This window comes from Perca fluviatilis, chromosome 23, assembly GCF_010015445.1.
Source record: "Perca fluviatilis chromosome 23, GENO_Pfluv_1.0, whole genome shotgun sequence".
In the NCBI taxonomy this organism is placed as follows: Eukaryota; Metazoa; Chordata; class Actinopteri; order Perciformes; family Percidae; genus Perca; species Perca fluviatilis.
In genome coordinates, this window is record NC_053134.1 from 12,796,089 (window position 1) to 12,809,730 (window position 13,642).

General features: G+C 40.7%; 1 protein-coding gene across 3 annotated transcripts in view; it reads left to right on the forward strand.

The window, feature by feature from the left end:
- The window catches only part of plxna4 (plexin A4), a 250,922-nt gene that overhangs the window by 136,821 nt on the left and 100,459 nt on the right, over positions 1-13,642 (forward strand). For all 3 annotated transcript variants that reach the window (XM_039791208.1, XM_039791207.1, XM_039791206.1), the window contains one exon: positions 10,513-10,641. In XM_039791208.1, the coding sequence (XP_039647142.1) occupies positions 10,513-10,641 (129 nt within the window). The remainder of the gene's footprint in view (positions 1-10,512; positions 10,642-13,642) is intronic.

Genomic DNA, 13,642 nt, shown 5'->3' on the forward strand with positions numbered 1-13,642 from the left:
TTGTGAGATGACCCTGTGAATGCTGATCAAAGTCTGTCAACAGACCATTATGTAAAGAGCTCATATTCATCTGAAGTTCCTGAAGAGAGCTAGATACCTGTTTTATGTGAGGTTGATCTAAGGTTTTCCTATTTTTGTGAGTCCAATTAATCACGACCTTAGGTTATCTTAGTTGTGTCTCCGTTGATCAAAAAAACAAACAGATCCTCTATTCATTATCCTCAGTGGTTGAATAAATTGGTGATTGACAGTAAACGAAGCAGGATGTGGTCAACTCATATAAGTACCATTTAGTTTACTTATGTGACTCCGTGGAAGAATGGGCAATATTGTCCTGTATACATGTGGGACTTTTTTGACTTTTTCAGTCTTCAGCTCAGACCTTACCAACTTCCCAAACAAGCTTCCATGCACATATGCTCTCTGCGCTTTGGGCAGAGATTTTGGCTGGAAAGTTCCTCCATCTAAAGGCTGAATGCCAGTCATTGTGGGGGGAAACGAGGCAGGGAAATGAGGGAGCAGTGTTGTGATAAACAGCAACTCCAATTGATGGTCATTAATGCAAAAAAAACTCCACATAGTTCTATATTTTTTTTCTCATTTAACTTGCTATTAGTATAGAAAACTGTCACAATAAATAGAATAAGTGTAACATATTTCATGTACATGGAGAAAAATAGTGGTGGAGGTAGATATTTCCACCTTTTCCATTTCTTCTCTTCCCTTGCTTCTCTCACATCAAAGATGCCAACTCTTGCTCTGCCATATGTCCAGCTTACTGGGTGAACACTTGTATACACTTGTATAGGACCACACACAGACACACACACAAAATACAGCTCCCTGAGTGTAATCTCAACATGATTATACTCAACAGGCTGTATTTATGCTATTCAACCTGCTGAAACAGTTTTCCGGCCGTACTCTTACAAATGAATGGCATCCATAGCTCTGGGTTTTGAGCACTGCTGTGTCGCCTGAAAGGCCAAGTCTTGATTCGACACAATAGGCTGATTTGGTGCCCTCACTACTGTGGGGAGCATGTTGACTTCATTAATGGCTCCCAAAGCCTTTTAGCTTTCACACAGTGGCCTCTGGTCACAAAATATAATGGGGTGCAGACCACTCTGTATCACTGCACCAGGTTGCACCACTAATAGAGACACAGGTGGTGATGTGTGCTCAAATTATGCCATTGCTTCTGTGGGGTCCTTGAGTCCCAGCTAGTGGCTACAGCAGCAGTGGCGGGAACAGCAGCTCTTATCACTGTCGAATAACGGTGAAAGAAAAGAAAAACAGTCGAGGAAATAATTGGTTTGAAAGAGAAATGTGCGTAAGGGTTTTTCTCAGCCAGGCCAGGTATTTGTCTGCACTAAATGAGGTCTGTCAGGAGATCTCTACCTGTCGCCTCTAACACCCTGCTGCGGCTCTAATGAGACAGGGAAAGAGGAATTGGATAGGAAAAGACAGAAGGACGAGGAATAGAAGGGCTTTGTAGAGAGAGAAAAGCTCTGACATGTTCTCTGCATAGTAAAAGTAATAGAATGATGCCTATTGCGAGGAAAAATGGCAAAACTGAGACCATGAGAACAAAAAGAGGTGACTGAGAGGGAAAGGAACAAGAAAATGAACAGTTTTTGAATAATGAATTGGAAAGGGGCAATTGTCCATGCAAAGAAAGGCTTTTTACAGTTCACTCTGCACATTGAATACATGTGTGAGTGTTTTGTCTTATTGACTTGATGTTCCGGATGGGCCAGGTACGAAGTGTGAACTGAAAGCTGGAGAGGTGCAAGTTCACCTACTGGCCACTGCCGAGGTGCCCTTAAGCAATTTACCCAAGGGGACAAATAAAGTACATTATTATTATTATTAAGAGCCCTTCCTGTCCACTTCCACATAGATTACATCATCAAGTGGCAGGCCCTTTTCCTATATTATCTGGAAACATGGGTACCATCAATAACTATACAGAAAAAAAAACAACCCATCAAGTTTGCAAGGCTTTTTATTTGTGAAAATGTTTCAGTCTGAAAAAGGCAGATGAATCTAAGACAACATACCAAATGCATCGTTCCAGCAGAAGAGGAATAGAGACTGCAAAAAACATGAAATGAAAATATAAATCAGAGAAACTGAGTGAGTTGTTAGAAGTCAAGGGGTCACAAATGTTCTAAAGATGGAACTGGCCATAAGGATGCAGGTATTTTAGTTAACCTCATGACTTACAGATTGAGACAGAATGAGAGAGAGAGAGAGAGAGAGAGAGAGAAAGAAAAGAGCAAAAGCAATAGCAGAGGAGGAAAATGAGTAACAAAAGCTGAGCTGTGAGCCCCCTGCCTGGTCACAGTGCTCTAAGGCAGCTCAGCAGTGAAGGGAATGAGTAGCAGGGAGACCTGCTACTCACCTTTTGAAGCCATTGGGGAAAATGAGTAAGGAGAGGAGAGCAGGGGGAGAAATAAGTTAGGAAGCCTCCAGACAATTGTCCTCTTTCACATCCAACACAATCATCCCTCACAATGACATTCTTGTCCTTCTCTTTGCCTCTCTCCTTGCTTTTTCTGTCTACTTCTCAGCAGGGGGATACGGTTAGATTAGTAGGCCGCATGGACCTACAGGCTAACAGGTACCACACCTTTAATGCCACAACGGTCAGTCACTGAGCCAGGGGTCCCCCTGCGGCTCTGTGCTGTATTAGATCCCAGATGTGAGGTGGTGGAGACTGAAATAGCACCAATAGCAACAAACATAAGTGCCTGTATGTTTTCATCACGCACAAAACTTAAAACAGATTAAAAAAAATTTCCTGAGTACCTGTATTTATGCAACGCTCCTCTTCCTCACTAGTTTGTTTTGCTGCTGCGCTGACACACTCACACCCAGGCCAGGTTTTCCAGAATTCTCTTTTAACCTCCTGTGCCTTAACAACCTAACCAAAATAAAACATCTGCAGAGAATTAACCTTTTTGAAACCAAACCCAACAGGAGGGCCATTGTAGAGGTCAAATTTCTGCTTAGGTGCGATGCTGCCAATGCAAGTCTTTGTATATACTTCCCTGCTAACAATGACATTTCCCTGATTTGCACCGACAAAGCACCTTCTCTCACAGTGCAGGCATCGAGGTTACATTAATTAAAATCCTGCCTAATCGCAAACATAAAATAGAGAATAGTAATTTAAAGCACAGAATGAGTTCCCTCCGACTCTCCTATAGAGAGAAGAGTCAAGCCAGAAGGAAGGAAGGAAGGATGAGGGAAAGAAGGGGAGATTTGTAAAGTGTCTTTAATGAACTGAATGAATATGTTACTTCCATAAAGGAAAGCAGTAAAGCATTGAGTTCATGTTGTACCTTTTGGATAACTGCAAGATGTCTCCATTATAGCTTGTCATAAAACATAAAATACTATGCCAAAAGACATTGTAGGTGTTGAAGTACCATGACATTAGTCATCCATGTGTCACCTGCAGTACTTGTTTTAGAAATCACATTATGTTTAGTGCCTTCCTCTCTGGCCAGTCTTCATCTCAGACAGAATAAAAACACGTGTCTGTCTTTTATTGTCTGTGATAACTCCTGGCGATGAATAGCAGATCATATGTGATTCTCTGCTCCAGCAATGCTGATGAACGAACAGCCTGGCATCCTACATTAGTTTGCCACATCCTCGTTAATACCCTGAGATTAATGTCAAATCATCCACACTCCCCCCACTAGTCTCGCACCAGTCCATCTCGCCTAGAGCTATATATTGAGGCATTGAATGTGGAAGTGGAGAGTTTGTCCTGGCATTGATTGACACTGAGAGATGGATCCAGTCTGCCTCCTCCCCCTCATTTCTCTCAGTCTGCCATATGTTTCAGTGAGCTGGACAGATTTGGGCAATCAGACAGCCACCATTGTATTGCTGTCGGTATGAATAGAATGCGTGGAGAGACACATTGCCATTATGTAGTGACGATACGTTGTTTCTTTTCTTCATGTCTCTTTTACAGTGAATGTTCTCACTTGTCTCTGTCTGTCTGTCTGTCTGTCTCTCTTTCTAAACTCTTATATTGCATGTCTTGCCTTGTCTGGTTGAATACCTAACACTCTGCTGTGGTTGGACAAAGAGGGTCAAAACTTGAGCAAAGTGTGGTTGGCTTACATTGGTATTTGGCATGTGGCTATGCTGTGCATCAGCGCTCCAAAATGTTTCTGATTGATATCTTGAACAGGGTAGAAACCCAAGGGCTTACAGAGGAGACCCCAGGAGACCTCTGTGTGCACATTGTGCTTGGACTCTTGGACTTGAACTTAAAATTAAATCACTGAAAGATATGGTTTGCTAAAATTGTCAAACTTCAATTAAAACTGTAAATAGGTAAAGTTTTGATATTTTTCATTAACATTTAATGTCAAGTGACATTACAGCTGTTTAAACAGGAATTCTTATAATATTAAAAATTATAACATTTTACTTACTTTCATGCTGAGATCAAGGAATGTGACCTGGTTTGAGTCCCATAGGGAAAGGCAACAGCAGCCGGTTTATCCCAAATATGTACCAACAAAATATAAATAATAAACACTTGCTTTGTAAAACTAAGTCCATGCACAGCTACAGTAGGTATGGTAGGTGTGTTAAACTAAGAAGTAGTTTTACAGATGTAATAGACATTTGCAACATGATTTACCTTTGTTTTCAGTTAAATGTTTGTGCCAATATTATGATTTGTGTCTCTGGTGCTTCCACACGCATACAAACTTTGAAAAAAAAAACATCCATGCTGTTTTGAGTGAGATACGGGTTTCTGAATGTGTCCTGCCTTCAGTCTCCGGGTGAGCTGTTCAAAATCTGCTCGCTTTCTACGTCACTAGCCGAAACTCAGGGCCTAGGGGGCTAACCGTTAGCATACCGTTAGTGAATACAAATTCACCCTAATCTACAAAATAAACTGTATAGAACTACTTACATGTCCCTGTTCTGCAGGTATTCCACGCGCCCTCATTTAGAAGAAGTCTCCTGGCTAATCCTGCCTTGTACAGGCCGAAGTAAGAGAAACAGCTAGCTAGCTCATGTAATCCTTACCTAGCTACTGTGCATGTGCGACTAACAACAAAGATCTTACAGAAGTTTAGAGGTCTCACTCTGTAGCTAAAACAGAGACCTGACACAGGGTGAAAAGAGGAGCTGCAGCAATGTGCAAAAAAACAAAAATATGGTGTTTTTTGAAAATTAAACCATGTAAACCTATTCTGATACAATCTCAAATTACAATTATGAAACTGAAAATTTGCATAATATGGCCACTTTAACACAATTCCTGAACTTGCATTGGTGAATGATACCAATATACTGCAATACCCTAGTTATTAAATACAATTTTATTTTAAAGCATCTTGTATTGTAAGTACATTTTGGAACAATACTTATAATTTTATTATGTGGATATCTAGCAGAAAAGAAGGTTCGTTACTCTTTTTGGCTGCAGAAATGCTGGCACTGACACTGGGTTTGCCCATGCACGTTTCAGGGATTTGATGGAGTTCCTCGCACAAATTCTGTGGTAATTTAGGTTTCCCAGCATGCTGTGTGACTTTGGATGACATTCTTCTCCAGCCCACTCATCTCACTGTGGTTGCACAGCCCATGTCAGACCACAGTGATACCATAGTCAGCAGCTTATTCTGGCTTCCACCAGCAGCATGTTGGTCATGGTGTGTGTTCCAGCCATGTTGTCTTAGTGTGGGTGCCATGCTTAACAGACTGCAACTCTGTGTGACTAGCTCTCCTTTTGCCACCCCAAAACCCATGCCATTACAGGCAAGGACACAATTCTCCAATCACTCTTACAGTCCTCACTCAGAAACACACACACAGTTCCTCCCCTTCAGTTATTGTATGTTTTAAGAAGCACACTTTCACTTTGCTGTTTCCCCAATGTGGTCTTGTCAAGAGGGGGTAGTTTTGACTGTGCATTTCCTGCACTTAGCCACAACCACTATCTGCACTAACACTACTACAGCAGTATTTTTTATGTCTCCTGAGGATTGATTAGACTACTCCTAAAATGGTAAAAATCCATCTCACCAATGAGTCAAGTCATTTCTACATAATCGCACACCAGTTCTCAGAGCTTATCTAAAATGAATAGAAGAGGTCATATGTGTAACTAGAGGTACAAAAGTGCAATTTTCACTTTCGGAAGAAAGTTCCAGAAGGGCAACAACATAATTGACCTAGGATATGTAAGGTGTCTGTTGGATTCAGACAATGGCAAAGCAAGCAATCAGTGACTTTTGACTTTGCAATAACTTGATAATAGAATTTAAATAGATTAGAAGTTCTTTCTTAGATCTGTATCTTTGATATATTATATTTTGTATGCTTGATATAATTTGCATTTTTCCAGCATGCATGCTATTGATTTTATTGTACAACATAACATAAATAATTGAACCACAGGTCTTACAGTAATTTTATTCTGTTGAACAGCATATGTATAGTAAGATAAAGACTCTACCAGTACACTTTTCAGTCAGAGGAAGAGTGGTAATTTCCATGTGCTTCTGTGGTGCACAGTGCCAATACTAGGAAACTGAGAGAGGGTACTCCTGTGGTTTTACACACCGGAATGGCTTCCCTGTCTGTATCACACCTTCTGCTAGCTGTTAGCCCCATGGAGAGAGGGAGATAGTCACTTTGGGCACATTATTTTTCATTGACAAATTTGAAGCAGAAATACCATCTGCACATGGTACATTGCATTTGTTTATTTCTGAGCTGTAACACTGCAAATGTTATTTAAATGTATCTATAGTTGTGAGTGTTTCTGATATACAGTATCAACACCTGTGCCTTCACAATATGTTCTAATGTAATGGTAAATCCCCCAAAAATAAAGGATAGCCACTGATCTCAAAAGGTCTAAATAGCTTGGAAGACACTCAAGATCACAGAGAAAGATAATTGAGGTGCATCTATACTGCATTTTTATTGTAGAAGCCACTGTCTCTATGTCTGTCTTCAGTGATGGTGCTAGTGTAGTTATCTCTCAGAGCCACTAGGGGGATACAGTTTATGGCCACGGTGGTCGCTTGATGGAGGACAAGTATTTTCTCTGTATGATCTGTGATTTAACATGGATTTCTCCCACAGATCCACACATACAGATCCAGACACACACAGAGCTATCGAAGAATTGTTTACTACACATATTTTGCAGAGCTGAGGAAGTGTGCTCTCTGAGTCAAAAGCACCAGTAACTCTCTCGACACCCTCCCCAGAGTATCCGACATTACCATATGAGTAGCTCCAGCCAGACTCTGTGTGTGTGTGCGTGCATGTGTGTGTGTCTGTGTGTGTGCGTGCGTGCGTGCGTGCGTGTGTCTGTGTGTGTGTGTGTGTGTGTGTGTGAGAAAGAAAAAGAAGAAAGAGTGAAATGCCAATGTTTTTATTGACGCAGCAGCTTGTGTGAACAGCATCCTTATTTGTATGTCTGCATTTATGTGTGGGCTGATGCATCTCTCACCTTCCCACTACTCAGAGGCAAAATGAAGTCTGTCTGGCAGTGAATGTCTATTGTGTAGTGCTAATGTGATAGCAGAGATTAGCATTGTAATCCATTTAGCATAGAGCAGCTAATCCACTTTATTACTGTTGAAAAGGAATCAGATAATATTGGCTAGCACCACCGTAGCTGTCTTAATGATTTTAAGATGATGAACAATGACTTTAAGATATATTGATAATTATTGTTGCTGAAAATGAAACTAGGATTAGTCATTTCAATAAAAAAAAAAAATCATTAGCTTTGACTTGGTTGTTTGGTTTTGGTTCAGTTTACGCTGAGTAGGCTTTTTGTTTGTGTGGTTCTGTAGTAATACAACTCATGCACTATCTGTTTATTTTCAGTTTATTTCTCAGAACTTTGCTGCTGCTGGTGGATATTTGAGAGTATTGGAATATTTCTTTGAAGTGCAGTTTGATATCAGGAGAGATGAAATCTGCAGTAACAGTTGTTTTAAAACTTACTAGCCCAGGATGACTTTGCTGTGATGAAAGAAAACACAGGGTAAAACTGCTTTTAAATACTTGTGCCAATTACTGTACAAATAAATCCGCTGATCTTTGATTTCAATCAGTTGTTTCCCTGTTTCCCTTATGTGTTGCCCTCCAGTCCCAGTGTGCCTGTGCTTCATGCTTTTGGACATGCTGTGCACTCCCTGGTGGCTCATTTGTTTTGTTGGTGGTCAGATAGAGGGATAATAGACAGGAGCTTCCCCTGGTGACTGTGGATCTGTCCTAACACAATAAAACTCTATATCCAGCCTTTCCCATAGACTGTCTGCTCTTTAACTCTGCTCTGCAATTGGCTCCACACTTCTCTCATATACAGTGAGGTTAAGCTGATACACACACATCTTTGCATACATTCACATGCACACACATGCTGTGTAGTGCGCATACGCACAGCGCCTCAAATTAACACCCGATCAGGCAGATTAGATAACCCCACCTGCTGAATCTGGCCCTTGCTTGCGCGATAGTTTCTTTCTTACTACCTCCCTCTTTTCTTTTTCTCTCTCCTATTCGCCTTCTGTTCTTTTCTTTACAACTGACCCAAGAGCATACAATAGTTCCCAGTGAAAGTGTGTGAGGCTTTGATGCACAAAAGAACTCAAGGTCCTTTGAGATCAAGATCAGTACACAAGCCAAGCAGGAGGCAGAGCGAGAGAGGAAGAATGACTGAGAAACAAAGAAGAAGAGAGAGAGTAGGGTGAAATCAGGGTGAAAGATGGTGCCTGTTTAAAGAAATGTCATGTTGTGAAACTGGATATCAGTAGAAGCAGCAGGAGTAGGGAAGGACATAAACTGCACCCTGTGTACTAAGCCTTTTTCTCTACAATACAATAGTTGATTGACTAAGCAAAGACAAAGAAAGGTTCCACTGAACTATATAGTAGAGCAGTTGATGGTTGTAGATTGTTTTCTGTGACTGTAAAGTGTAGAATAAAGTCAGGGGCTGGAGCATAAATGTGCTTATTGTGTTTCTAAAAAGCTAACATTCATTCTACTTGCTATTTGATAAAGATGAGAGATTCTTAAAGAGAATTGTTGTTGTGCTTCATGAACCATGGTTCACACATGGTGTACACTGTTTTCCCTTAACTATTTTTGATTTGATTTGGTTTTCTTAACAATGCATGACTGTATTGACTGGTCCCTAACACAGACCAGTTCTGTTTTTAGTGGGTACAGCACCACTTTTGCACATTTAAGTAAATGGTTCAGTTTAGATACTTGGAACAGTTAGGGCTTCTTAACCTTTTAAAGAGCTTAATTAATAAATAAATAAATAAATAAATAATCATGAAGTGACTCACCTGTCTGCTCAACCATCTGCTTCCTGTCCAATTATCTCCTGTTTGTGCCTGTTACCCATGAACCCTTAAGTGCTGAAGAGCACAATGAACTACCAAGAGTCAACACAATAAGACTTGCTTCACACCTGTCCACAAGCCCACACAGGTCTGTGTGTGAGTGCGAGTGTGTATTCTACCGGGTGCTGAAAGTTGCTTAGGTAGGTATGTGTCAACGTTATGTGTTACTGGGAAAGTGCAGCCAGAGGACCAGATGTAGAAAGGATCATTTGCACCACACCCTGCATTTGTGTGACAATTTAAGCAGATGTCCAGGCTCAACCAAGAACACTTCCACACACCACCATGTGTGCATGGGGCCAATTCCATGCACTTTCTGCTGAGTTAACACACCTAGAGGCCCACAAACCACACCTCTTGCCCAGATGCCTAATTACTGTAATCACTTTTGAATAGCTGGAACTGCAATAGAGAAAGATGAGCTTCTCAGATACAGCACAGAAAGCCATGATGCATGGGAAGAATCCTAAGGCTGTATACAGTAGCTGGGCAATTATGTCAATACCAATGTTCAGAAGTACCTTTTTAATGATACCTTGGTCCCTAATTGCACTCTTTGTTGTCCTAGATGTCACATTGCATCCATTGCCAAGTCCTTCCTTGTGGAAGGCAACTCTTTCTCCCTTTGCTTCTGTTTTACCTCAGCTATTCTTTATTTCAATGTTAATCAATGGGATTTTTTAGTAATTAAAACTTTCTCTATAGTTGGCACTAATTCAATGAATATCTAACAATTGTTTGATAGTATACGTCATATATGGTTTTAAAGGTTTCTTTTTTTTTTTTAATATTGTTAATATTGGCCACCTGGGTAGCTCTCCTTGTAGAGCGCGCCCATATATAGAGGTGTACTCTTCGATGCAGCGGCCGCGGGTTTGACTCTGACCTGCGGCCCTTTGTTGCATGTTGTTCCCTCTCTCTCCCCCTTGATGTCTTCAACTGTCCTATACAAATAAAGGCCTAAAGTGCCCCAAAAATAAATACAAATATTGTTAATATTACAATACCTAGCAATGAGAGCCCTGCAGTGAAATATTATGCATATATTAAACAAATTAATTCTTAATGTGCTTCTGTGTTTTTCCAGATTCGGGTTGACGGCTCCTCTCGTGCTCTGCAGTATGAGACTGTGCAGGCGGTGGAGAATGGACCCATCCTCCGAGACATGGCCTTCTCTTCATCCCACCACTACCTCTATGTCATGTCTGAGACCCAGGTCAGACGCACGCACGCACGCGCGCGCGCACACACACACACACACACACACACACACACACACACACACATCAGAAGTCCCCCCTGCTGAGTCAATATCATAACCACTTATCATTTTCTTATGTCAAAGGGAACAATAACCTTTGGTGTAGCGTAGAGGATTCCATTACTGCCTGGCTGGAGAAGAGAAAGGGATTACGTAGATAGTTCTGTCAGGTCCATTAAGTCAAGAACACACATGACAATAAAAATGATTTAGGCAATTTTTATTGAATAAATTGCAATTCAAATTGATAAATTCTGAATTAAATGTTGGTGTTATGGCTCTGTTCAGGGAGTCCTCTGACCTTTCATGAGCACCATGAAATAGCAGAGAGTCAGAGGACAGCAGCAGCATTAGGGAACGCTCACACAGTTTAGGACTGGGAGAGCTGAACTATTCCCCCACATGAATAGAGCAGCAACGATGACATAAAAGCAAATGCAACGTTACACACGACAAGGAGGAGCTGGGGAGGTGGCGGGCTGCAGAGAAGTGAGCAGCAAGCAGTTAGGAGCAAACTGAATCTGCTTTAAATAGGGCGCCCTGTTTGAGCGTAGCCATTTAGCAGTGAGGGGAGTTGACCAGCTGATGCGCTGATGCAGATCAGCTGATGCAGCTCAGCTGGAGCAGATCAGCTGATGAGGCCGTGTTGTTGGCCAATAGCATTAGCCTGCCAGAACTGATGCTGTCGCTCAATTTGGATGCCATGAACAAGTCTTTTTATAGAAACAGACTGTGAGAGTAGAGTTGGAGTGATTAAATGTCTTAAATTATAGGGAGACAAGCGAGTGGTCGCAGTCCGTGTGTGTGTGTGTGTGTGTGTGTGTGTGTGTGTGTGTGTGTGTGTGTGTGTGTGTGTGTGGTGTGTGTGTGGCGTGTGCATGTGCGTGTGTGTGTTGGTGTTGGTGTGTGGGTGTTGGTGTGTGTGTCTGTTCACATACAGATTGACACATACACACTAGCTCTCTTAGTACCTGGAATGTGGAGCAAAATAGCAGCACTTTGTGTAATGGACACAGACACAGTGAGACTGTAAAGACCTCTATCAGAGGCAAAACCTTGCTAAAATAGCACCATGGAAAGTCCATAACACACATGCTTTGCTGACGTAAATGCACACACCGCCATGACTTACTTACTGTGTTGGTTTTTCACTTTCTCTTTATATTACACACAAAAAGTACTAAGAGCATGGACTTACTACATTATATTTCAACATAAAAAGACACAAATTGTTTTGTAAAGTAACTAGTTGTTTTAAGTAAAAATAAAATAGAGGATACAAAAAAAAATAGCTAAAACACAACAACACTATATAATTATAGTATATAGTCCCAAATTTAACTTAATGAAGAGTTTGGTAAAAAGAAAAGTCTTAAGACCTGATTTAATAGAACTGAGACTGGAGAAGTAGTTAAACATTAAACACACATTCTTCTTACTATTCAGCACAAACATTATCTGTTCATTAAAGTACTGTTAAAGAGCTAGTAATCCCAAATAATCAGTTGAAGAATCCATGATGGATCTCTCTCTTTTCAGTCCAGTGTAGCCTAATTTATTGGTCAATATTATATATTATATGTGACTTTTAGAAATAATATAGCGAATGCTCTGAGTTCAGATAATATGCACATCATTCCCCCTCTTCCTCCTCTTTATTTCCTGCCACCCATAATCACAGAAGGCCACTGTAGTTTTGTTGGCAGCGATAGCCCAGTTGCCCCTGTCTGCACCTTTAGCGGATTATAGACTTCTCTGGCACCATTAAAGTGTCAGTATTTGCTAATCTGTAGTGCAATTTATTTGTGTGCATGTGTGTAAATGCGAGCACATTTCAAGAGCCCAGATCATCCAGATAACACTTTAAATATCAGACAGACAGTGAGTAGAAGGTGGCCTTTCAAATGCAGCTCTCATTGCCTCTCCTGAGGTCTCAGCCCGTCGATCTGCAGAGGAGGAAGGGAGGGAGGGAGAGACACAATTTAGCAGAATAAGGACATTTAGCATGCTGTTTTGTCATGGAATCCAATTACATCCATTTCCTCTTTTGTACAAATCTGTTAACCAGCAATGTGAGAATTTAGTTTTTTTTCTCTCTTTTGGATTGTAGTGCGTGTAATTGGGCTTACAGAAGATATTACAGAATAACAAATGAATTATTAGGAATACTTAATTTTCACTTCTTCCCATTATGTTGGATTCCTTTTTGTCTCGCCATTATCACCCAACATCGTGTTACAAATTTAGCATTTGTAATTTGCATGCCAATTAGTTTATATTGAAAAAAAACCTACCAAGTGGGTTTTGTTGGCTGATAGTGTGTGTGTGTGTGTGTGTGTGTGTGTGTGTGTGTGTGTGTGTGTGTGTGTGTGTGTGCGTGCGTGCTGTGTGTGTGCGTGCGTGTGTGTGTGTGTTTGTGTGTGTAAGGCCTTCATCGTAATTAGTCTATTAGCCTAGTTAGAGGGCTGACCTCCACTAACTGTTTAGGAGGATCATCTGGGAATAACCATACACACCAATATAGAAACCAGTTACTGACCACAACGAATACACACAAACACATACTCCACTGCTGAAGGGTTTATACAACAAAATAATAAAGGCAACTCAAGGAAATCATTCAAACCCTTTATAATGTTGATGTTTGTTTAAACAGCAGGTCAGGATTAAAACATTGCTGCTACAATTGTTTTGTATGATATTGAAGTCATTACCGATATTTGCTAACTAATCATTTCCGTAATTAATTTGACTGATAATGATATTTTTCCAATTTCATTGCAATATCTTTCTGTTTTCTCTAGTCAGTAGAGTTTATCAGTTACCCATTAAATGTGATTCTTTAAGCAGATTCAGATGGCTGAAAACCACTTTTACAGTACTGCTTTATTACCAGCAGTACTGTCCTGACGAACTGTTAAACACAACACTGTTTCCAAGTCTCTGCAATCACTAA